The sequence below is a fragment of the Pelophylax lessonae genome (assembly GCF_965119305.1).
Source record: "Pelophylax lessonae genome assembly, chromosome: 6".
In the NCBI taxonomy this organism is placed as follows: Eukaryota; Metazoa; Chordata; class Amphibia; order Anura; family Ranidae; genus Pelophylax; species Pelophylax lessonae.
The window spans coordinates 256,088,430-256,115,023 of NC_138773.1; the positions used below are offsets into that span (position 1 = coordinate 256,088,430).

Genomic DNA, 26,594 nt, shown 5'->3' on the forward strand with positions numbered 1-26,594 from the left:
GGCTGTGTATTGAGTTATTTTAGGGGACAGCAAATTTACATTGTTATACAAGCTGTACACTAGCTACTTTATATTGTAGCAAAGTGTAATTTCTTCAGTGTTGTCGCATGAAAAGGTATAATAAAATATTTACAAAAATTTCAAGGGTGTACTCACTTTTGTGAGATATTGTAGCTACCAACAGCTATTGCACTCTGAAACCAAGGGTGCTTCAATACAAAAATACAGACCAGCTCTTGTGACCAACATTTGTGGTCAGCCTACTTCTATATGCCACAGCTCACTATTAGTCAGATATGTATATTATTACAGATACAGTCAGGTCCATAAATATTGGGACATCGACACAATTCTAATCTTTTTGGCTCTATACACCACCACAATGGTAAATAAACAAGATGTGCTTTAACTGCAGACTTTTAGCTTTAATTTGAGGGTATATACATCCAAATCAGGTGAACGGTGTAGGAATTACAACAGTTTGTATATGTGCCTCCCACTTTTTAAGGGACCAAAAGTAATGGGACAGATTAACAATCATAAATCAAACTTTCACTTTTTAATACTTGGTTGCAAATCCTTTGCAGTCAATTACAGCCTGAAGTCTGGAACGCATAGACATCACCAGAGGCTGGGTTTCATCCCTGGTGATGCTCTGCCAGGCCTCAACTGCAACTGTCTTCAGTTCCTGCTTGTTCTTGGGGCATTTTCCCTTCAGTTTTGTCTTCAGTAAGTGAAATGCATGCTCAATCGGATTCAGGTCAGGTGATTGACTTGGCCATTGCATAACATTCTACTTCTTTCCCTTAAAAAACTCTTTGGTTGCTTTCGCAGTATGCTTCGGGTCGTTGTCCATCTGCACTGTGAAGCGCCGTCCAATGAGTTCTGAAGCATTTGGCTGAATATGAGCAGATAATATTGCCTGAAACACTTCAGAATTCATCCTACTGCTTTTGTCAGCAGTCACATCATCAATAAATACAAGAGAACCAGTTCCATTGGCAGCCATACATGCCCACGCCATGACACTACCACCACCATGCTTCACTGATGAGGTGGTATGCTTTGGATCATGATTTTGGTCTCATCTGTCCATAGGATGTTGTTCCAGAACTGTGAAGGCTTTTTTAGATGTTGTTTGGCAAACTCTAATCTGGCCTTCCTGTTTTTGAGGCTCACCAATGGTTTACATCTTGTGGTGAACCCTCTGTATTCACTCTGGTAAAGTCTTCTCTTGATTGTTGACTTTGACACACATACACCTACCTCCTGGAGAGTGTTCTTGATCTGGCCAACTGTTGTGAAGGGTGTTTTCTTCATCAGGGAAATAATTCTTCGGTCATCCACCACAGTTGTTTTCCATGGTCCTCCGGGTCTTTTAGTGTTGCTGAGATCAACGGTGCATTCTTTCTTTTTAAGGATGTTCTAAACAGTTGATTTGGCCACACCTAATGTTTTTGCTATCTCTCTGATGGGTTTGTTTTGTTTTTTCAGCCTAATGATGGCTTGCTTCACTGATAGTGACAGCTCTTTGGATCTCATATTGAGAGTTGACAGCAACAGATTCCAAATGCAAATAGCACACTTGAAATGAACTCTGGACCTTTTATCTGCTTCTTGTAAATGGGATAATGAGGGAATAACATGCACTGGGCCATGGAACAGCTGAGCAGCCAATTGTCCCATTACTTTTGGTGCCTTAAAAAGTGGGAGGCACATATACAAACTGTTGTAATTCCTACACCTTTCACCTAATTTGGATGTAAATACCCTCAAATTAAAGCTGAAAGTTTGCAGTTAAAGCACATCTTGTTTGTTAATTTCAAATCCATTGTGGTGGTGTATAGAGCCAAAAAGATTAGAATTGTGTCGATGTCCCAATATTTATGGACCTGACTGTAGGTTAGTATGGATGTGCCACAGGGAGTGAGCTCCAGCTCTTGGACATTGGTATTTTTCAAAATTTTTATATAAGGATGCTCTGGGTTGTGGGGCTCCCATGGTGTTCAAGAGTGAGGCTCAAAATGCAGGAACATACATGATGCAGCCTTGTACAATAACAAGGATAACAAGTTTAAAGGGTTAGTCTACCCATAACTGATTTTTGCTTTTATTTTTTAATTAACTGTTTTATTTTGATGGTGAAGGCAGCAGTATGAGTGTGACTAAAATAGGATTCAAAGCAGAGCCAGGCACTCTGGCAGGGAACATCAACTGTAGAGACATAAGAAATAGAAAAAAGAAGCCAGTGGATGATTTTGCTCATTAGCTTCCATCCACAACTTTGATATTGTTTTGGCTAAATATGGACATTCTTTAATCTTAGCATGTAAATGTGAATCTGAAGAACATCATGTTCAGCAGTCATTTAGTAGGCTTCAGTAGCTATTTATTAAACAATTAAATTGAGCTGTCAGCCCAATGGCCTCTCAGAGCTTGCTAAAAGCCTGCTGAAACCTGTAAAAAAATGAAGGTTCAATTAATACATCAGGAACCCCTCCTCCATAATAAATGGAAACATAAACGCTGGGATACTCAGTATTCCCTATGGAGGGATAGTGAAGTCACCCCCTAACTAGGCACTGTGAGAGGAAACCAGGGTTAAGGTAAAAATATTTACTAACATTTTCCCCTGTTTTTTTAACTTTAAAATATATCTCTAGGCAGAATGTTCTTTTTGTAGTCTTGGATAGACTGGAAAGGGTTAGACTGTCTGTTAAGTTTTCTTTTTGCTGTCTGTGCCCCAATGAAGAGATTCTTCCCCGTGTCTTTACTTATGACTGAGAAAGAAAGTGAGGAGAAATAAAAAATATTGAAGCTTTCATCAGATTAGGAGGTAAGGGGAATTCTATCTATGGGGACCCCTGTTCCCGAAAGAACGGTTTAACAGGGGATTTTTCTACTATCTGGAGACTTCCTTCCTCCTTGTTCCTTCCCGGGATATGTAATGCATTTAAGCATAATTCACCTTCAGGAACATTTTTGCAGGATTCTAAAGAACAAATATTCTAAAAAAGTATTTGTTACCATCTGGGATTAAGAGTATGGAAAGGTAATAATGTAGCAATTGACTTTTTTCACCAAACTCATTGTATGAATACAATAATGATTTACACGGTGGCGGCTGGTGTATATGGGGTGCAGGGGCGGCGCCCCCCCTATCCATGCGTCCGGCCCCCTAATCTACATGCGGGTCGCTGGACGCTTGGAGTTCAATGGGGATTTTTCTTTTTTTTTTAAACCATGTGATTAGAGCCAGAGGCTCTAAAAAAAGGGTGGGCTTGGGGCGCAGAGCCCACCCAGTTGTGTGACAATAGCGAATGAAAATTCACTATTGTCACACGGATCCTCCTCCTAGCCAATCAGGAAGCAGGTCATGAGACCCGTTTCCCGATTGGCCAAAAGGAGAGGCCATGCCATTGGCCAATGAGGAGGAGGAGGGAGGAGACGCCAGGGAAGCCGCCGTCGCTCCCAGGGGAAGCCAAAATGAAGCTGATGGGAGGCTTCTAATGGGGCCAGGCAGAAGTGTTCCAGGGCATCTTTAGCGCTTTAATGTAAGTGAGCCGCCGTGTGGTCTGGGGGGGGGGGGGCAGGGTATGGTGTGGTCCGACTTCCGCTTCCCCTCGGCCCATGGAGCACCAGCTGCCACTTATTTACACGTTACACTCTCTCTTATCAAGTTACATTTTACATGGTAATGAAATGCACAAGAACCCTATAGCTTTACACCCAAGCATGATAGTGGCTGGGGGAATGCCTAGCCATATGCAAAATACATAAACGTTGATGGCTTCAGCAGGGAAGCAAGCAGGTATTCTGAAAGAAGATTTGGGGTTAGTGTGCTTTTGATATCTGTGATGATTCTATCCCTAACTAAATTACAAGTGGAATTCTTTAAAGTGGAACTAAACACATCAATTTAACGGTTACATTTAATGCAGTCCATGAATGATAACTGAACTGTCAAGCCATCAAATGGCTGGTGTTGTAGCCAGGGCTTTTTTTCTCAGAGAACAGGTGCAGGAACACCCCCCTGAGTCAACCTTCATCTCTTCCTCCTACCTACCTCTGAGCACCATCCCTTGGTTCCACACCCTATTTACCTCCCAGTAAATGCCCCTTTTAAATAATACAAAACCAAGCTTTTTTGTGCTACTAGGTAATTTGAATAGAATTTGTAAATGATTACAAGACAGTAAAACAGATCCCCTGCAGTGAACAATGGTACACCCCTCAAGCAACAATAGGCCGCCCAGCAACAATAGATCCCCAAACAACAGTAGACCCCCCAGCAACAATGAACCTCCCACAACAAAATATCATCTTAGCAACAATAGACCCCAGAAGAAACAATAGATCTCCCAGCAGCCAGCATCAATAGACTCTCCAGCAGCCAGACCTCTCCCTCAACAATAGATCCCTCCTAACTGCAAATGGCCCCTCAGCAACATTAAATGTACCCAGCAACAATAGACGCCAAAACAAAAATATATCCCAACCAGTGAATATAGATCCCCCAGCAGCCATCATCAACAGCCCCTCCAGCACACCCCAGCACTCCTTGCCATTACATACATTCAGAACTAGAGGTGCCAGAACTGCCTGTCCCTCTGCGTTCCCGCTAAAAAAGCCCTGGTTGTAACTGATCATATGTGCAGCACTTTGGCAACTGCATATCCAACAGAGCCTAGATGGCAGCTTTCTTGGCTGTAAAGGATACATGAGTTTAGTTCCACTTTAAGGCAGGCTCCACAACTTTGTGGACAAGGTAGCACATGTTAAAATCCACATTTTAACATGTGTTACTCTAACCCGTAAAACACGCTGTATATGTGCATCATTGTGTTCTGCCATTCATCTGCCCTTCAGCACACCACAATGTACAGATGTGCATTTACTGTGTGTTGTAGTGCACTACATTGCCCAAAAATAGTGCAGGTGTGTTTTTTTCATGGGTTCTGGCTCACTGGAGACCTATTCAAACTGAATGGGCTAATTAAGGACAACAGGCAACAGAGCAAGAAACAAATATGCATTAACAAACATGCACAGATGTGAATACATTCTAAATGATCACATTTACATATAATAGGTTAGCTCAATTAATACAGCAAAATTATGAACAAGAATTCAATGAGGCATTATTAATACAAAACATAAATGCGTAAAAAAAAAAAAAAATGATAAAATACCTACATCAACAATCAGGAAGTCCAGCCAGCACCAGGCATTGGTGAAATATTTTACAAATCCGTAGGCTACCCATTTCAGAAGCATTTCAAGGATAAAGATGTACGTGAAGACTTTATCAGCATATTCCAGCATGGTTTTAATTGTTTTCCTTTGTTCTATGTAGATATCTTCAAAAGCCTGCCGGGTGGAAGTTTGAATGCATCAATTATTCAGGTTTGTTAACCAATCACCTACTCAAATATTGAACCACTTATCTTATGAACCACAGCAAACACAATGAATGTATTAGAGGGTGTAAAAAGGTCTCAGTAATACAGATTTATAAAAATTTTATAGAGGAGGCTGATTTATAAAAATGAAGGTTTGCCCATAGCAGCTAGTCCGGTTACATCTGACAATTTGTCTGCTCGATTAGAAAATAAAATACATATACGGTTACGGTGGATGAGAACTTTAATTCCGTTTCTCCTACAAGCTTTCAAAGGGGCTTGATGGAAAATTAGGTGGCCTATTCAAATCTTATAGGCAAAGACTCTTTTCTTTCTAGCTTAGTATTACATTATATTAAACCATTCATCAAATGCTATGTACAAATACGTAAAATCAGCCTGTTTAAAAGTATTGCTCCTAATACTTAATGCTGGCATTGAATGAATTGATTTTTCATACAAATCAACTAAGGCACGGTGCCATAGGGTGGCAGCACATGGTCAATATTTATTCTGTGTGATCGCACAACAAAAGATGCAAGAAATCTATTGCCTCCATTGGAACATATGAGAAGCAATTAAAGCAAATACAAGTGCAATGTTAGTCACAAAGTTCAAGCAGACCTTCACCCCAAAAGACAATGTGTGTGCACCTGGCTCCAGCACCCTCATTCTCCCATAACTGGATATTTATGTGTATAGGTGCTTCTTTGTTTTTTTGTGCTTTCTTCTTTCTCACCTATCCTTTGGGACCCAGCAGAGACTTTCAGCACCTCTGTGCATGAACAAGTTTCCCTGCACACAAAATTGAGAAAGGCACAGTTAAGAAGGATGGGGACCTCTGCCTTGTCTGTACATGCACACGGACCTTGGTGCACATGCAGTTGTGCCGCAGGACTCAGATAGGTCTCAAAGGCCATGAGGAGCTCTTCGGTTCCTCTGTGCACCAGTGTTAATTTAGTCGACTAAAATATTTTCGTCGACTAAATTAACACAATTTTAGTCGACTAAAATACAACCAAAAATAAAACAATTCAGATGACTAAAATATGACTAAAACTAAAATGGCATTTTAGTCATAAGACTAAAATACGACTAAAACTAAAATGGCATTTTAGTCGTAAGTCTATAACTAAAACTAAATTGAAAATTGACATCATCAAAATTAACACTCCTCTGCTGGCCATTTCTAAATCGGCAACACAATTCCATCCAGAGCATGTAATAATAGCACATTAAAGTTTAAACATTTATTGCACCACCGCATAAGCATAAGTAAGGGGCATCTACTAAGCTGCTGAAAACGAAAAAAATTAAGAAAAAGGCTTTTCTTATATTTTTCCCTAATATTTAATGTTGGTAATATATTCAGGTAATATGTGCAATGACATTACAGCCAATGGAGTTTACAGTTTTTTGTTTTTTTTTTGTATTTTAAAGTTGCACTTCGGTTTGTCAAAAAGCAATATTTCTGTTTGTTTATGAAACTTGGTTTTATTTATAAAGATATATATAAAGATGTTATATATCACAATGGCTAAATCTGTGTCTGTAGTGCGTGTTCAAACCTTATAATAACATATTATTCAATTTTTACTCCAGGAGTATACAATTAATTTGGAAATGCTAGAGAAATGTTTAAATAATGCATTACAATTAACCTAAACCTATTCGATTTGTAGTTAACTAAAATGTATGAGATTTTAGTCGACTAAAATGTGCTGGAGATTTTAGTCAACTAAAATATGACTAAAACTAAAACAATTCAGATGACTAAAATACAACAAAAACTAAAATCGCATTTCAGTCAAAAGACTAAACTACGGCTAAAACTAAAATGGCATTTTAGTCAAAAGACTATAACTAAAACTAAATTGAAATTTGCTGCCAAAATTAACACTGCTGTGCACGTGCTGGACAATCAAAAATGGTGAAACCAATGGGGGGGGGGGGGGGGGCGCAGTGCACAGGATTTAAAAAAGTAATTCATCTCAGGACAATAGTACATGATCCAAATCAGTTGCATCACAAACAATCTCTGCAATTACTTTTTAGCTTTTTGATTTATGAATTTTCTTGTCACCAGGGGAGGGGGTTAATATTAGGAGACTGAAGTTCTTTAGGTAAACAATCGCAGGACAATAGTACATGCTCCAAATGAGTCACAATCGCTGGAATTTTTTTCAATTTTGTAAGTTCTACCTTTTTTTTTGGCTTACGGTTTTTGCCAGGAAGAGGGGGTCTATTTTGAAATGTTTGATTCAAACAAATTTCCCCCAAGATTCACACATTTTCTAATTTGATGCATTTGGAAAAAATATGTGAATCCTAGGTAAAAGTTAGTGTGAATCTTGTGTAAAAAAGGCATAAATGACAGAAATGGGTTTTCTTTGTCATGGTAAAAATATAGAAAAATATTGTTCAATGGCAGTAAAACCTTTATTAATATCCTGAATTCACTGCACTGTATTTTTAACCAGCAGTAAATAGGATTCATGGCCCTTGAGTTTCTGAAAAACACTCTTAGCAAAAATCACTTTCAGTGGCTAGCATACATGAAATTACATGATTATTCAGCTAATTTAATAATGTATTGAATAATCACCCATTTGCATCCAGTCTTAGTGTGGTTGTAACTTTTGCCTAGCAAAGCTGGGTTTGAATCCCACCAGGAACAATGTATGTATTGTATTTGTACTCTTGTGCTTGCATGACAGGTTAAAGCTGAAAAACATGCAGGTATAGTGTCTTCCACTGTTTGAAGGAACGTTCTTACAAGAGGGATGAGCAAAGGGATATGACCATATCAATGTGTTGCTGCTGTTTTGTTGTTCAATTACAAAATGGTGTGGGTCTTAGACCAGGCCATAGTTCAGTACCTGTCTGTGGTATCTAGTAAAGTTGCTTTGATCAAAAGGCTGTGAAGTGAAAAGTCTACATTTTTACATAGTATTTGGCTATGCATGTTTACCTGGACTTCAGCTTTTAATGGTGGCAATTCCCTGTTGTGATGTGATCATTTTAATACATTTCTGATCGCTATGTTGAAGATCCATGATTTGCTGGCGATATATGCTTTGACCAGTTTTGAATGGTGTCTGACCATCCTGACCCTTCAGTATGATTGTGTAAATTGCGGTATTATTCTTTAAGTGCCTTAAACAGCAGTGATTGATGTACATGTTTCTCTGTATTTAGTAAGTCACTGTTTAACAGGTTGGATCTTTATAATTGTAGGAAATACATGTTATTTGGCCATTGTCTAAACAATTTTGAAATTTGACCTGTTCACGTATTTGCTCACCTCAAGTGGAAAAAAGAATACATGTGAGGCTACTAATTGCTGGCATAAGCATGCAAACACCAGCTTTAATTAATCCCTCTAGAGCAGATACTGTCTGAATGTTGTGATATAAACTAAAATGTAGGGCCTGCAGTAGGAAGTGAAATGAATTCACACACTGTAATGATAAGGTAAATCAGTAACATGATGGTGTTTCTGGCATGTCCGTCATGCGTAACCGTGACTGATGCCATAACAATGGTCATAGTTTTGACAGGTGCTTTGAAAATGGTATTAAATTCCACCACGTTTTTTTCTTTTATGTGCACACAGAAGGTTTGAGCCATACCTACCTGTCATCAGTTTAAAAAAAAAAAAAAATTAAGAACAGCAACAAGCAAACCCCACCAATTGGAAAAATGCCTTCAATCACCCTGCGCCAAGAAAAACAACTGTGGTATATTACTCCTAAGATGTATGGCTCAAGGGTGTATAATTATTTCCCTTATGTAAGCTCTTCAGAGAAAGTATAAAATGGCCACAATTTATTTAGGGCCACTTACATGGATTTGTGGCTACCTCCCTGACCTTATTTACTCTCATTACACTATTATATTAGACTCTTATAATGTAAGGTGCACTGCAACTTTACATTTTCTGCACACCGTGTTCACAGGTAAAGGTGTCCAATAAGATGTGTCAGAACCTTCCAGAATGTATAAGGCTCAGTAAAACTTGCTTGCTGTTGTTCAGTAGCAGCAAAAGAGCTTTATCAAGGGAATGCCCCAAGATACAATGCCATGCCCACCCACGTGTACGTGTTATATCAGCCATTCATTGTTTCCTTGTGGTCCACAGCGGCCGCTAGCTACACTTCCACTGCTGGCTCTTCCTGATTCCCTCAGCATCACTTCCTGTGAAGGCATCCACTGGAGGATTATACTACTCATTCTATCCGCTGTCATCTACTACTGGCATTATCATAAAGCTCCAGCAGGTGATAATACCAGCGCTCTACTGATTACATGTGTAGCAATATTTCCAGGCATTGGGCCTGATGTGGGTCTGCCATGGTCACCGGTAACACTAACAGCGCATTTAAGCTGAATGCCCAAGTGTGAGATCTGAGACAATGAACAGTCCGGCATCTTTGTTTTGTTTTATTTATTTTATATGGGAATGGGAGAAGGGAATGAGTGGGATACTCCTCTAGCTCAACTAGGTACAAATTGGGACTCTTGAGGAAAAATGCCTATTGGTGCTGCCTTGACGCTGGCTGAATGCCGGTCAACGCCCATTGGCACCTGTGAATCTGACTTGCTGTTTGTGAAATTGAGTGTGACTTCTGACATTTCTGGTTAGCTCAAAACTCAAGCACTGTACTGAAGACTGACTTCTGACACTCTGGTTAGCTCAAAAGTCTAGCACTGCCCCCTCCAGTCCTTCCTGACTGAGGTAGCCTTTGTAAACTGCTTCTGCTGCAACTCTCAACACTGCACACTGTACACTTAACACTTCAGGGCCCAACCGCTGGCACCCTCTTTACTCTACTGTACACTGCACACTGTATACTTAACACTTCAGGGCCCAACCGCTGGCACCCTCTCTACTCTTCAGGGTCCACACTGGCACCCCCTTTTACTCTTCAGGGTCAACACTGGCACCCCTTTCCTTTTGCTCCTGCACCGGCTAGCTAGCTCCCGGATCCCTCTGACTTTCTCTGGAGTGGTCCCCTCTCACTAGACAGACCCCTAGGGGCAGTTTGCAGTACTCACGACTGGGAATGCTTTCCTGAAACTCGACCCCTCTCAGCTCCACTGGTCCTCTGAACACCGAATCCTTTCTGTAGCTCAGCTCAGCCCTCTGTCCCCTCAGGCCAGCCACCTAGGACACCTGATTCCTCTTGACAGGAGGAGAGACAGCCATGCTCTCCCTCCTGGGACTGTGCTTCCCACCAAAGACGCTGTGTCATGTGCTCCCCTCAAACTTTTACCCACTCCCAGAATGCTGTGCGGCAGAATCTGCCTTTCTGGGGTAGATACAAGCCTGGGTGAGCCATTGGCTGGGTTTCCTCCACTGCCCAATGAGTGCCCTCATTGAGCACAGTGGGGAGACTGCCCAGTCTCAACAGCCACACCTGGGAACCATGACAGCCCAGCTGAAAATCATGGCCCTGCTGATAAGCAGGCAGACAAGGCCTACTATACTTTACCTAGCACCTACCTTGTAGGGTGCTACACATGTGAGTGCAATATTGTTTATCTATTTACATCAGTCGTTAATAAATACTATACTGAGAGGGGTGTGCTCTCTGTTTGTTTTTTGCTCTTTTTCCATGCCCATTGGAGATATTGGAGGGACTGACCCCTGATGGACATCCTACAGATTATCTATAGATATGTAGAGCCCAAGTATTTTTATGTGATTGCATAAGTTATTACTTCACTTTTCTATGGTATTCATTCACATTACACTAAGAAAGTGGCATTCTCTCTCCTTCCTCCTTTTCTTTTTGTTTTTTAAAAATTGACTTTAATACTGCTGTATGATATCATCTAATTATCTGAAGCCTCTTAAAGTGTATCTATAGCCAATATTTTTTTAATTTTTCTATAGAGTGGGGAAGGACAGAAAATAGGCAGCTATCTATATAACAGTAACACATACAGCAATAAAAAGTTTTTTTTTTTTTTAGCATAGGAATGATAGAATGAATGATGGAGATGTGACCCTCAGTACCCTCACTAGGGAATTACAGTGTGAATTAATTTAAAGGTTCTGGGTGATCCGAAGAAAAGGAAACTAGGAGGTCATGTTTAGACCCAGGGAGAGGAAAAGAAAAATACAAACAGTGGAATAGAAGGGTAAAAGAAGGTTGGGGGGGGGGGGAATAAAAGGAGTGGGTAAGGTGAAACATGACTGGGGATTAGGGCTTGGCAAAGCTCCTCTATTTTGGCTAATCTAGCCAGCCGTGAGAACCATTCTTTCAGAGTGGGTGCTTGAGCTGTTTGCCATTCAACCAGTATACACATCCCATGTGCATTGCCCATCAACACGACTAGAGATTTAAAATAGAGTTTCTGGGGTGGCGATGTATGGTGTAAGAAATGCTAACCAATAGGACACTGTGCTTCCCTTCTTCATTATTGGTAATAGCTGTTTGATTGAGCCAAATAATTATAATAATAATAAAAAAACTGAACGTTAAAAGTCAAAGGATTCCCTTACCAGTGCTCCACTACTAAGAAGAATCATGAAGATAATGAAGGTTTCAAACCAGTTGTGTTCAACAATTGTGTAGCAGGTTTTCCTGAATGTCCACCAAGTCTTGCCATTATTTTCATCAATGTTCACAGTGCAAATTGGAAACCTTTTTACACATCCTATTATAAGAGATTAAATAAAAAAAAAAAAAATATATATATATATTTAGCATCTTGACTAGATATTCAACCTTATATTTGTATAGTTTTTGCATCTAAGATTGATATTGAAACAGCTTTTGGCCATTTTTTCCCCTTTCCTGTAGAAGGGTTTACAGACAGCAGATTAGGTGATGTTCTACAACATGGATAATTGCAAATAGTCATTCTTAATGTGCATTTGTGGTTTTGTAACAACTGATATGTTGTATAAGAAGGCAGGAAATGCAGGTAGTGTAGATTTTTCAGTTTATAAAGACCGTGAAGTTACATGTACTGACTCATAAAAATAATATTTTTGAATATCAGACACTAAACAAAGCCTGCAAATACTTTTCAGGTTCACAGACTCTTTTCAGTGTTCAGACTGGGGTTGATTTACTAAAACTGGAGAGTGCAAAATCTGGTGCAGCTCTGCCTTGTAGCCAATCAGCTTCTAACTTCAGCTTGTTCAATTAGGCTTTGACATGGAAGTTGATTGGTTTCTATGCAGAGCTGCACCAGATTTTGCCCTCTCTAGTTTTAGTAAATAAACCCCACTGTGCCTCTGGGCCATAACTTTGGTTCAGACATGAAGCTAAACGTTGCAAGGTAGCCTTGCTCTTTCTTTTCAACAATTCAATGCCAGAGTCTCAGTGGCAAACAGATTCTCTACCATTAAATTGTGAATGTGAGAGGGTAGAAGCCAAGACTTATTTGTCCAGAGGGCCATACTTGGGGGCTTACATAGGTGCAATATAATATGCTCACTTATTATCCAACAAGCAGACAACCAACAGTGAATGTTGCAAAACTGTAGACCGTGTTACCATCCAGACTATGCAATATACTGGGGATGTGTGAATTGGACTTAAACTTAAAGTGTAAAGAGTTTCCATCTTATTGGAAAAATCTAGAAGTTTGGATTTTGTCCTGTAGGGCTCAATTAAAACAATTCACCCTTGCAGTGCAACCCCACCCCCTCCATCACTGCAAAGGTTAATTGCTTGTTAAATGTACTGCTGCCTGCGATGACTAGTCTCACTAAATTTAAATTAAGGCTTGGTGAAGTCACTACTAGGCTCCTTCCTGGAAGACACAGAAGATGTAGGACTCGTAGTGCAAGGATCTAACTGCTTATGCTTCATCTATTCTGTGGAGCTGTCCTTTCTGAACCTTTCCTGCGGATTCTTGAATATTTCCCCACCAATCCTCTGATCAACAGTAATCAACAGGAAAGTTCTGAAACGAGTTAGCAAAGTCTTGCTACTGTACCAAGATGGCCAACTCGACACAGAAACACAGTGCAGAGGGAGGCCAAAGACATTAATATAGGAAAGATTAGAAGCAGGAAGCCTATAGGCAATAGTTTTGACTAATTCTTTGTCTGCTTCTTGCCTTTTTGGGCATAGGTTCCACTGTTAAATCCCTTGTTAGGTAGCATGTGATTTTAACATATAAGAAATTACAAATGTGTATGGTAACTTTTAAACCTTTTGACTGTAGTTCCACTTTAATCATAATTGCTGCAAGAACCAAATGCGTTATCCATCTCCCCTATCTGCCTTCTGGTCAGCAATATGTTTACTTTTAAACCATAGGTGTGCTTTAAAACTGGCATCAGGCAAAGTAAAAATATGGCATCAGTTAATTAAAAATTACAAAGGTCTTTCCCTGCAAAATTTACAAGTCGATATCTTTTTTCTCCGCACAACATGTGTGTTTTTTTTAATTTACAAGTATAGTGAAAAGTTCATCTCATTATATAATCTTGCTGTGTAGGCCAACTGCCAAGTAAGAAGGCTTTAATGAGCAATGTTCTCCCACTCACCTTCTGTGAAGCAGGCATCTGGCTCCAAAGCTTCCTCCGGTTCAATATCCACCAGCTCCCCTTCTCCTTCCACAACTACCCCAGGGGGCCTGATATCCACTGTGCTACCTTCAGATGAGCTGGTCATGTTCAGCTTCTGCAAATAAATACCCCCCATAAGAAAATATTAATAAACTGCCAGCTTAAAAATGCTGAATAAAGGCTGTATAAATGTCCTATATTTTTGCTAATGAGTGGCATTTGGTTTGTTAGTTAAAGTCTAAATGCCATTATATGTTTCTTTTAGAACAAGCCATGACTGGCCTTTCTGTTTTACTGTTTAGACTTAATTTTAAAGGATTTAATACACCTTCAGGCTTAGAATAAAGGAGGTGGCTCAGGACCATTTTAAAAATAATAATAATATTAATAAAAAAAAGGGCATAGCCCTGCCTCTGTCAGGACCAAGGCATAGCACTCTTAGTAGCCGAGCCTAAAAAAGGAAAGATTTTTTTTTTGTAGCGTTCCTATGGCAGCACTTCTGCATTTTAGATGGCAAAAAGTACAATAAATTACTACTACTATTAAAATGACTTCCTTATAGGCACATAGACATTCATACTCCCAAACTACAGGTGTACATAATAATGTGCAACAATGACTTGTAGCATCACACCAGAGAGAACAATCAGTCCAGAAAGAACAGAGAGAATAATGGACTGTCAGCTAAAAAAAAAAGATCTTGACAGATTTTTCACTCCAACAGAGGTCTTCCAAGTTGCTGCACTAGACCTCATAGATTGTTTCCTCATCGTTAGATGCTTTATTGGAAAATGATCACTAAAATAAGAAGCATTAACCTTTTCTAAAAAGTTTCTTATAAATGCACTAAGTTATTTTTTCTTTCACTATCTTTAAGTTTAATAATTATTGTGCCTAAATAATAATTGTAATTATTAATTATTACTAATCATCTTTTTGATGTGTAACTTCCTTCAATGTCAATATAACTTTAAATTTACTTGTAATATTATTTAATATGAATTGTATGTATTCAGTATCTAAAGAAAAAAAAATACAATCTGTATATATATATTGTGGGATATCATACGAGTGACTAACTAATTTTGCCTTTGCCCTTAGGCCCATGAAAGCCTTAAAGTGGCTCATAAATGTATTCTCACCAAATAGTAACAAATTATCCTAATAGTTTTAGGTGCTAAATGTCATCTTTTACTGTTAAACATTTAAAAACACATATTAACATTTAAAGTGTTATCATAAAAGAAAATGCAAAATACCAGTTTTCAAGCAATTGCATTCATCTGTCAATGCACCCCATTTTCACTGTGCATTTTCAAACTACTTGTCAACCCGATATTCATACTTATTGATGGGACTTCAACAACTAATTGAAATTAGTAAAGCTCAGGATTTAATTGTTTTTTTTTATATTAATTTTTAAATTTTGTTTTTCAAATGTGCTTATTTTTTCTGTAATTTTTGTGTAGGAACAATTTACCCGAAACAAGTATGAGTACCGTTTAATTTCATAGTAGTTTCTTGTTCTGGTAGCATACACAATCCGCATTCTCTGATCTGGTGTAATGTTATTACTGTATTATGTATAACATCATTAATGGCTGCGCAGATAAATAGCAAATATACACAGGAAATGATGGAAGCAGTAATAACCAAATATTATAAATTCACAAAATTTGGCAATGCAGAAAATATTAACACATACTAATGTCTGTATTAGCAGTAAAGGATAAAGAAAATATATTTTAAAGCTGAACTCCAGGCAAACAGCTAAGTACACAGATAAAATACATATAAGGGAGCTGTTTCCCCTGCCAAAGGGTTTGTGTTGCTGCTCATCAATTCCTTAGATTTCTTTTACTGCTTCTCCACACAGCACCAGCTCTATCTGCTAGGAGAGCCATGGAAGTCTCAGTCTAAATGTCAGTAACACTTACAGGTCCCCCCCCCCCCCCACAACCCAGTAAATACACTGTGCAGAGAGAAGCAGAAGACTCGTGAGCTCATCTCTCTGCTCTCTTTTTCTATTAGCTAGTTCCTAGTACTGCTGCATGATAGGTTTATTAGCTGCATTTTTAACCCCAATCTGAGCTCTTCTGTACAGGGACTGTAAGAGGCTGATGCCAATGGAAATTCAGGCACTTTGCTTACATTTAAAACATATATTAAAGATATAATATTGAATACAGAGTTGCAACAATTTCTGGAGTTTAGCATTAAGTCCTTAACTGCTAATATATGATGCTTTTTTCTACTACGTTACATGTATGAGTAGATTATGTGATCAATATAATACATTCAACAAAGTTTAATTTGTTATATTTTGTTTATCCAAAAAGCAAGAAGTTTTGAAAATGATGTATGCACACCAAACGTTGTGGGTTCTTTACACACAATAAATGTGTGAACTGGTATACAGCGAAATCTGTATAGATACAGTATATTTCATATTTATTGGTATACAATTTTTATTGTTATACTGTTTAAAAACAATATATCTAAAACAATTGTTGACAAATGTGTTACATAAATCTTTGAATACTACACTTTTAATTGAAATTACTGAAATTGAAATTATTGAATTTAAACTAAATTAATTTCATGACAGTATTCATGTTAATAATTTATAATTGTCTGTGTTAAAAAGAGAATAACAAATACAAACATGTTTATGTAAAATATTCATATTTTAAATAATAGCACATGTAATAGTAAACTGTATAGTTTTATAGAATTCTTTGAAAATATAGTAGAACTAAATGCTTCCATCATTTCCCCAATATAGAAAACCCTGCCAGAATGCTGTAGCCAAAGCAAAGGTTATAATAAAATTAAAGGTTAAAAATAAAATTCAACAGGAAAAAGTTTGCGCCACCGTTTCCCCTAAACCAGTGAAAAGAAAGAGAAATTGGGTCAAGTGCCGAATGACAGAATAACTGACGATAATATGATAATCCAGAGTACAAAAGAGAGATATTAATACAATAGTTCTTTGTTCAATTAACATAATTAAGTAAGAGATAATTAAATCATCTAGTACGACAGCCAAACCAGTGATTAGCAGATTAACATGCTTGTGGAGGAAGTGGAGGCTATCCCCTCTTCAGAGCCAATGAAAACCAGCATGAATGCCAATTTCTTTTTTTTTTTTTTTATTTAACTGTAACATTATTTGTAAATATGATATTTCAGTGCATAATTTTTTTATTACATGACTAAGCACATAACACATGCTTAACTATCAGTTATTAAAATAAATAAATAAATAAATAAATAAATAAATAAATAACTAAATAAACAAAATATTTCGATTGAAACATAGTTTTTGAACAGGCAAACCTCTTGCCAACAGTGTTTACAAATCAAACAACCAAAAATGTCAACTATTTTACTTTTAAATATTAAAAAAACAAACAAAAAAAAACATCATACACACAAATATGATTAAATGGATGTTGAGTACATTAACTGTATTGACAGCTGTTTAAAATGCTATGAAGACCTAACATATTGAGTGTAATAAAAAAAACAAAAAAAAACAGGGATTCCCTTCTATAAAACACAACTTAATAAGTTATAAGGATATTTGTCCAAAATGAAGAAATAGAACTAGAAAATCTTTAGAAATATTGGATCATAGATCTCAATGATAAGTTAAAAGCATTTCAAATTAAAACAGCGGTCACTCTACATACATGCCACCTGTTGATTCAGCTCTGCAATCAGCAAAGTTCTAACTCCCTGCTAGTGCTCATTCACACTGGGGATTTGAATCTATGTCCCATGCATGGCTGTGTTTATTGGCCCAGGGATGCACAGGAGTTGTGTGCATCGCCATGCCGGCAGTCCCATGGCTGTCTACCTATTTCCCAGCCACTGCATCTCAAAGGAAAGCAATGGGACTGCTGGCACGGGGATGCATGCAACATCTATACATCCCTGTGCTCATAAAACACAGCCCTGCACATGGCATGGATTAAATTGCCCCGTGTGAACAAGACCTTAATTGGAGGGGTCTAGCTTTGACCCAGCAGAGGGTATGTCAGACCTGCAGAGAGATCACTTTTTCCACACAGAGAGCAAGGGTCCTTTTCTATAAAATGCTGTTAGGGGACGGGTTTTTCTACTCTGTAGTTACTTTCTAAAGGAAAGAAACTGTAAGACTTTGCACACATTTTGACGCAACTGGAATGTATTTAGCTTATTTAAACTGAAAGTTCAGTTAGGCATTCATTTTTCACAATGGAAAACATTGGCCATGGAAGGATATTTATAAGTGAGAGCACTGATTACCTAATAGCAACTGATGCCATTTCAATTGTATTCAAAAAACAAATACGTTTTGTATGGGGATCACTTCTAAAGCCAGCCATAGATTAATCAAATTTGATAGATTTATAGGCAGGCTGATTGCACCCAGGATGATCCATTCGTTGACTTGGGTACAACCAGCATGTCAGATTTATGCATGCGATTATTGCCACTGTCTATAGCAGCTAGCAGTAATTGCTGTGTTCTCCCGGCAGGGATGCCCCCCCCCCCCACTGGAAGTACACAATAGCACCATGGGAGGTATCCCCCATAAACACTCTATGGCGTGCCTAAGAAAATGAAAGTGTATCTAGCATGTACATCTTTCTAGCTGCCATTGTAATGTTTAACTGAAATACATTTTTGATTTTCCATTACCAGTTATACATGCATGTCGATCCTCAATTTGATGACTATAATTCGTACACAGATCTCTAGATTAGTAATCTAGCAACTATATGATTACTAAGCAATTTGGTCAGCATTTTCACTGAATAACTGCTGAAATAAAATCTTTTGGCCACACAATGTATTCTATCAACTATTCTGAAAGAACTATATATACAAACTGTATACTATAAGCATGTTTATAAACATATTCACATTCTGGCCTCTTTAACCCCCTGGCGCCAGCTCCTGCTTTAAGGACTTTAGAATGCTGGGAGGTAGGGCTTTTGGCCATGTGACCACCGCTGATTGTGATTGGGAAGTTTCTGTTAGCCGCCTGTTACTGTGCCAGGAGCGAGCACTGTGCGCACTCTTGCCACAGTTCTATTGGTGCTATTGCATGCAAATATGCGCCCGTTTGGTGCCAAGGCCCGGGAGCGCCGAGAGGCTGCATATTTGTGCGCGCTCGGCGCCAACAAGTTAACTTGTGTATACAAAAATAACTTTTAATAACTTCCTGGCCCTCCTGCCAGGACCTGTTGTGATCTTCTTTGTGACGTGGCTAACATTATACACACAAGCCGTTAGCACCCTCCAAAAAGAAAGGATCATACCCATAGCACAGACATTTTTTTTAAAAGTTGGAAAGGCTTACAGGGTTTAACTAATAATTATTTTGCATAATAATTCTCCTTGCTCTGCATGCTTGGGGTATGTTAGGAGTATTTCCTTTGCTAAAAAGGTGCTAAATAGGTGCTATATGTGCTAAAAGGATTACCTCTTTCCCATTAAAAAATGTGTGAGGTTTGCATTTCTCGCCTGACTCTAGCAAGGTAAAGCTTAAAGGAGGCCAGCTCTGTCACACTATGGGGTTGATTTACTAAAGGCACTAGCTTACTGAATGTGGTAAAAATCGTGTCCAGAGGAAATAAAAAAAAAAAAAAACAGTTCTTTGCTTGCACGTGACTGTATGATGGAAGTCAGCACAGCTTCACTGAAAACACCCTTGCAAAGTGATCATCCTATTTGCCCTAATAAATCGACTCCTATGTGGATACCACCAAAAATGGCTACCTGAAAGAACAAGCACAACTTAAAAATTTCCCTATCTTATTCCCCAACAGTTAGGCTTCTGTTATAATTAGTTGAAAATTATTGAGAGTGGTACTCCATCCAAAGCAATTTTTTAACATTTGGATAGAGTAGGGAAAGGTGAGATCCTCAGAGCATTGTGTAAGAGAAGTCTTAAACTGCTCTCTGGAGTTCCATCTGTATTTCAATGATTTAGCTTCTAGAAAACCATTGTTATTGAAGAATCTCCATAGGAATGCATAGAGAATCCACTCCTGAAAGGTGAAACAAGAAATTTACTCCTCCGCAATGTGCTGGGTGAGAGTGAGACAGGAAGTATTTAAGAGCATCCCAGTGGGAACAAAGAAGGACACAAACGCCCAGCTGAGGATCTAATCCTTCCCCACTCTGTAAAAAATGTTTGTGCTAGAGCTTTGCTTTAGGTGATACAATAATAACATATACAATAATTGATTAAACCTATCCTGAAATTTAAATTCATTGAAAAGCACAGCCTTACCACCAATGGAACATCATAAATTAAAGCAGGTCTATGATAAACACACATAAAGGTCTATGATAAACAAACATATTGCAAAATAATTTTTATCGATTTATATACTACTTAACATTCAAAATGGTGCATGCTCCTTTTTTTCATTTGGCGCTTGTGATCTTAAAGCAGTATAGGTTTAGGGCATGCAGTAAATGCTGAGGAATTAAAAAATAAAATAAAATGAAAATTAAAAAAAATTATATTTTTAGTAGAACATCATAACTGGCCAGTCTTGGCAGATCATGCTGTGAAGAGAGTCTTACAACTCCACCTAAGCCTAATAGCTGTGCATGTTCTGTATTGAATTGCAATGAACAGGCAAGGGACACAGCTGATTTGCATGCAAGCCAATCAAAATTAATTGTGATTAGATATTATTTCATGTAACCTTAGTTAAAGTGGTGACACGTTGCTCTGCCTTGTTTAAAAGCACCAGAGTTGCATTCTCGGTTACTTCTGCTTGAATTTAACCCTGTGAGAAGTAAAAATAAGTGCAAGCAAAAAAGGAAAAAAAAAATAAAACAAATTAACAGCACCCCTAGCCTTCTTAAAACATATTAAGCAGGCATAGTGATTAGTCTGTTTTATTAAGCAATTTTAGGACTGTTACCCTCATGAACACTGAGAGTCGAACTGCAACCCAACATCTGCAAGCGTCATCGATCTGAAAAAGTTTCTGTTAACAATCATCTCAACGATAGACAAAAACTAACTGTAACAGGGACCATTGGCTCAAGACTAACTGTAAAAATACATGTAAACAATGTTTAGTAAAACAAGAATGTTTTGTATGTAGAAAAAAACATTTATGGAACGTGGGACTTTAACGGTACTCAAGTAAATATATTTTTTAAAAAAGGCATCACTTTCTTTTTATATATAAATATTCCTGTTTTATATATAAAAAGAGATGTCTTTTTTAAAAAATATATTTACTTAAGTACCGTTAAAGTCCCACATTCCATAATTTTTTTTCTACATACTCTAAAGGGATGTTGGTACTTGTAATTTATTTTCTTTTGGTTCCACCCACTGCCTTCCATTAAGAATGTTTCGTAGTGTACATTCTTGACAGATAACAACACCTCAGTGTCTAAAAAGAACTATTATTTTTCTATAAATGTGTTTTCATACAATAATTTTTTGATTTAGACCCATGAAGTATAATGTGCTTAATATTAACAGAGTAGATCTAGATCCTAGTACCATAGTCAAAACTTTTTTATTTCATTTTTGCATAGAGAGGTCAAGAATTAGAACAAAAGTTTTTGTCCTCCCTCTATATTATAGGACATGTACTACACCAACTGTTATTCAGTTGTAGTAAACCTTTCGCCAACAAAAAAGTCCTAAAAATGATTGCATTTACAAAAAGAGATACATTCATTTGGATAATAGAGAACAAAGTGGATATTTGCTGTTGGGTTCAGATTTGCAATTAAACTTTTATTTAATTATTTAGATATTCTCTGATATTGGCACTTATACATAGGGGTGAAAAATAATGAACCTTTTTTTGGTTTATTGAAGTGTCCTTTGTGACCAATGGAAAGATATTCAAAATATGCTGTTTTCCAAGGGGATTTACAGGCACATGGAATGCTCCATGTAGGAGAGCATCCCATAGACCCAGCTGTCTAATCTTTGCAAACAGCAACCACTCTTCTCAAACAGTAGTTAAACCTTTAGCAGTCAGTGCCACTGCTAAGCATCCTCAAAGCAGTTTGTTTTCTGCATTGCAGATGTCCAATTTTACATCAGGGACCTCATTCCTTATCCTACATTTTTGCTGCCAAAATTTAACCTTGCATCTGCTTTAAATGGCCCTTTATAAAATGCTCTCATTTCTTTTTCATCAGCAATCTGAAAATTAGATTAGTGAAGCTGTTGGTTGCTTTGGAAATTGAGTCAACAGAATCAATTGTCAGAATAAGTAATCCAAAAAAATTAGGAGAGTGCATAATGCCCCTGGCTCTTACAGCCTTGGAGGGGTTGGCCAGATGTGGGGGCTGTGTGCAAACAGCTCAGTACACCTTGTATGAAAGTGTAATCCACATACATTTTTTGTTTTATTCTAAAGGATTACACAAAATGCAATATCAAACTAAGACAAAGGGACAGACTAAAACCCCCATAATCTGCCCTTTTTAAGGGCCATTTGTGGTCTCTCTGCAAATTTCAGTCTGTGGATTAATACTTATATGGAAGAGTTCTAGATCAAAATGTGGATTCTTCTGTCACATTATGGAATATTAGTTTTCCTGTAACAATGGTTACAGTGTCCTAATGTGCAAATCTACATTTTGTTACCCTATACATTTGCTTTCAAAATGTAAAGTTGTTATTAAATAATAGCAGCAATCATTAACATTGGCTTGAAGAGAATGCAGAGGAACCCAACAGGCAAGTCTGTTATTAAACTATTTCTACAGCCAGCAAATGATGAGATACCACCTATGCTCCTAAAATAAATCCTAAATCTGGCATTGAGGGTTACTTCTTACAAAAGAATTGGTAGTTCTCCCACAGCTTGAAGACTATAAGCAAAAACTCTGAGCTGGCTTGCCAGATGTCCAACTTTCAACATTCTTTTAGGGTCAAATCACACTCCTCTGAATGGCACCTCATCCATGGTAACTTACTGAGTTGCGCTGTCATGTGCTGCATTGTCAAATATAGTACACTCACCTTTTATTGGTGCATTAGGAAGCCTATTCAAAGGAATGGGCTGTATTAATGCAAGACATGTAATGCGCAGCATTACACATTAAACGCACTGCTCAATAAAGCGTTGTCAAACCTGATTATCAATAAAAGACAAGTTTGGAACTTGGTCCTTCTGGTATCAGGAAAGGCGGTAGAGTTCATTTCATTCAAAGAGTTGTTTCTGACATAACAGAATGTATCCTTGTCTAAAACTACTGCTGGTTTGAGAATTTCGATGGAATTAAACTGTATTTTTTATTTTTACAAATATAATCACATGAATTTGAAAACTTTCCCATTAACATACAGAGCTATCTCTTCAGGATAACTTTAATTTTATTATCTGGGGATTGCTGAGTTCTCCAAAGGGTGAACCAGCAAATGATGAGCCACTACAAACATGCTGCCTCTGTCTGGTGTAAAATCTATACTAACCAGAAAAGAACTGATAAGAAAGCAGAGCAAAGGGGAAATAGCATCCAGCTGTGTTTGTAAACAGAGCTTCAGGTATTGGGCTCGGTAAACAACAGGCTTTTTAAAGTGAACAGTCAAGATTACCCATTAATTCTAGAGATTCCCCTTGCAGGCTGAAAATATGACATATTTATTTGAAATATTTCACATTTATCTAATAATATGGAAACAAACATTTTGAAATTGATATTTTTTTTCAGCCCTGAACATGATGAAAAAATACATACAAAACATTAAATGCTCCATTTAATACTGCAAACATTCTCTTCAATAATGGCTACAGAAAGTAAAACATAAAAGAAGTGCTTAAATAAAGAGAGTCCCACACTGCATTTGTTAACTGCTCATTTTTGTCTAGGGGATTGCAGAGCAGAGATATACTTACCTGATCAGCCAATCCTCTAAGCGCAGGACTGGCCCCTGCCGCTCCTGCTCCCCTGCACGCTAGCAGTCTTGTGAATGGATTGTTACTGATGTCATCAAACCCATAGACAGGCTTTTGACATGAGGATGGCAGGAACAGTCCACTGCTGGACGTGGGGGAGTGTGTTTTTCTGGAGGATTGAAGGATCGGGTAAGCATAGCCTTTCTGTGTGCCCCTAGACAAAACAAGCAGTTAACCCATGAAGTGCAGGCACAGCCCCACTGCATGGGAGAAAATATTTTTTTTCATGGAGTTCTACTTTAAATTCCAGGATGTTACGAAGCCAGGTTTAACATTATAAATGACCTTTTGTATTATACAAAATGACACCTATAAGGCTCATTCACACTTTTGCAGTTCAGACATGTTAGAGAGTCCTATACCATTGTTATCAATTTTACAGTTCTATTTACAGCCAATGCATTGTACTGTGGTGATTTTTTAGAAATATTTATTCTGCTTGCTGCATATTGGTGCAGCTTCCAGCAAGCTCATCTTCCACAGAGATGAACTGCACTGCAAGTGCAATACATGAGCAACCACTACAAAATACATAGAAAATACACTGGAAAAGTACTGCAATCAATGCAAAAAAATAACTTAAAGCGTAACTCCACTTTTGTTAAGAAAAAAACATTCCTCTCTGGGTAATCTATCTACATTACAAGTATTTTAACAAACATTGTTGCAGATTCCAAACTTTTGTTATTCTGAGGAAATCATTGTTTGTTCCTATGTGCCTCTGTGCTGAGTGGGTATAATGGGAGTGGTTTTATAATTATCTATCAGCTGTGGCAGCTGTAGGGCTCTAATGAGGAAAGCTGCTGGGCCTGCATCCCTTTAGACGTGTTCCTATTGGGAGTATCTCACCAAAAATGACATTTTTGTTGCAGGGGATGCCAGAAATCTGACTTGTATCTTAAATTGGTGAGCCAATCACGCAAGCAGGAAATTATGTTTCTGGGGTGTGGTCAGTACACATTCTGTGTACAGAACACCTATAGGTAGCCATATTGCATTTTCAGAAAATTACAACAGCTACAGATTGAAAAGGAAAGGTAATTTTTAATATCATTCAATTACAATATGATTTGTGTCTCAATTGTATACGCTATATTGTTATTTCTTTATTTGCTATTTTTTCCCCCACGAAAGTGGATTTACCCTTTAAAATGACATATTACAAAACCTATACATTTTTAAACACAGAGCTACGGATAAGGCTTAAAGTGTTACTAAACCCAGGAGCCTGCATTCATTATATCTGGTCTGCCACAGTGCACAGAACATGGAAATGCAATTGTTTTAGTAAATATAAACCGCTAAATATATTTTCTCATCAGCTGTATATATAGCAGTCTAAGTGACTTCTATCAGTGTCTGGTTAAAGCTTGTAGGAGGAGTTTTCATTCTCCCCTAATTGTCCTATGAGGCTGCAGGACCCCTGACCCTCTATCTGGACAGTGCTAATTGGCCCTGTGCTGATCACATACAACCTCCTATGAATAAAAAAAAAAAAACTCCCTAGCAATACACACCAAAATGAGCATGTGCAGAGTGCCCCCAAAGCTTAGTACTATGGGGAGATGAATTGGGGACTTTGGAAGAATGGATCAAAGAAGGCAGGATCAAACAGTCTTTTTACACAATGTGGAGAATTACTGTAACCCCTTAGGTTCCACAGTAAGTATACAGACTGATTTTACTTCTGTGGGTTTAGTAACACTTTAACTGAAAAATCTGCAACAAAGCAACTACATTTCCTAAATCATATTATCCACTTTTCAATCATATGACCATTTACTACATCTACATCATTATATTTGTATTAAGGTAAAAAAAAATAAAAAAAAATCAAAGTGTTGTATTTCATGATTATATAATTTTAAGAAATTAAACATTTTACTTATGTTATCCTAAGTAAATAAATACATCAGTAATAATAATCAATGTATTGATAAGGCATACCTCTTTACTTTCTTCCAGGTCAGATTCACTGCTGAAGTCTTCGGTATTGAGATTTTCAAAATCAGATTCCCCAACAGCGATGGGAACAGTCACGGTGAGGCTTGGGTTATGTATAAAGGACATGTAATCTCTCTCATCGATAATATACTTTTCCATACTGCTGCCTACTCCACTTGTAGTTCCATTGCCACCTTTGTGATAATCTAGGTCTTTATTAATATCAACCGCATTATGGTTATAAAGACAGCTCTCTTTCCGATTGTGCAGCTCCTCGAGCGGTTTGATTTCATCGAGAGCTTTCTGTTTCTTCACAAAGGCTTTTTGGATGCATTCTCGCATTGTTTTCTTTACAAAATCTATTCCCCTCTGTATTCTTCCCACAGCAATCTGAAGGTTGTTCATCTCATTGTCATCATCTGTTGCTGTGAGGTTGTCGGAACTAAATGAACTCAGCAACAAGGCCAGGAACAAATTCAAAACCTATGCAGTACATACAAAGGTAAGTTAACATTTTATGGTAAGACTGTACCAGTCCACGCACGACAGTGCATATAGCTGTCAATTTTCTTATGCTCTGGAAAAGTACATGTAAGGAAGTTTCCTAAATTGCAATCAAACTAAATATGTAAATTTTTTAAAAATGTGCAAAATAATTCCCTATACTTAGACCTCCTTTTCTGTTCTTAGTTCATGGCACTGTTTGAATATCTAGCTAATGTTATGAGAAACCATGTTAACAATTATACGTGGAAAGGGTGC

The 26,594-nt window shown here is 37.8% G+C and overlaps 1 protein-coding gene across 1 annotated transcript in view; it reads right to left on the reverse strand.

Annotated features, from left to right (window-relative positions):
- LOC309559037 (sodium channel protein type 2 subunit alpha-like) overlaps positions 1-26,594 on the reverse strand; it is a 337,619-nt gene that overhangs the window by 65,156 nt on the left and 245,869 nt on the right. The window contains 4 exon segments of the mRNA XM_082262157.1: positions 5,197-5,370; positions 11,914-12,068; positions 13,918-14,053; positions 25,836-26,315. Of these exon segments, the coding sequence (XP_082118283.1) occupies positions 5,197-5,370; positions 11,914-12,068; positions 13,918-14,053; positions 25,836-26,315 (945 nt within the window).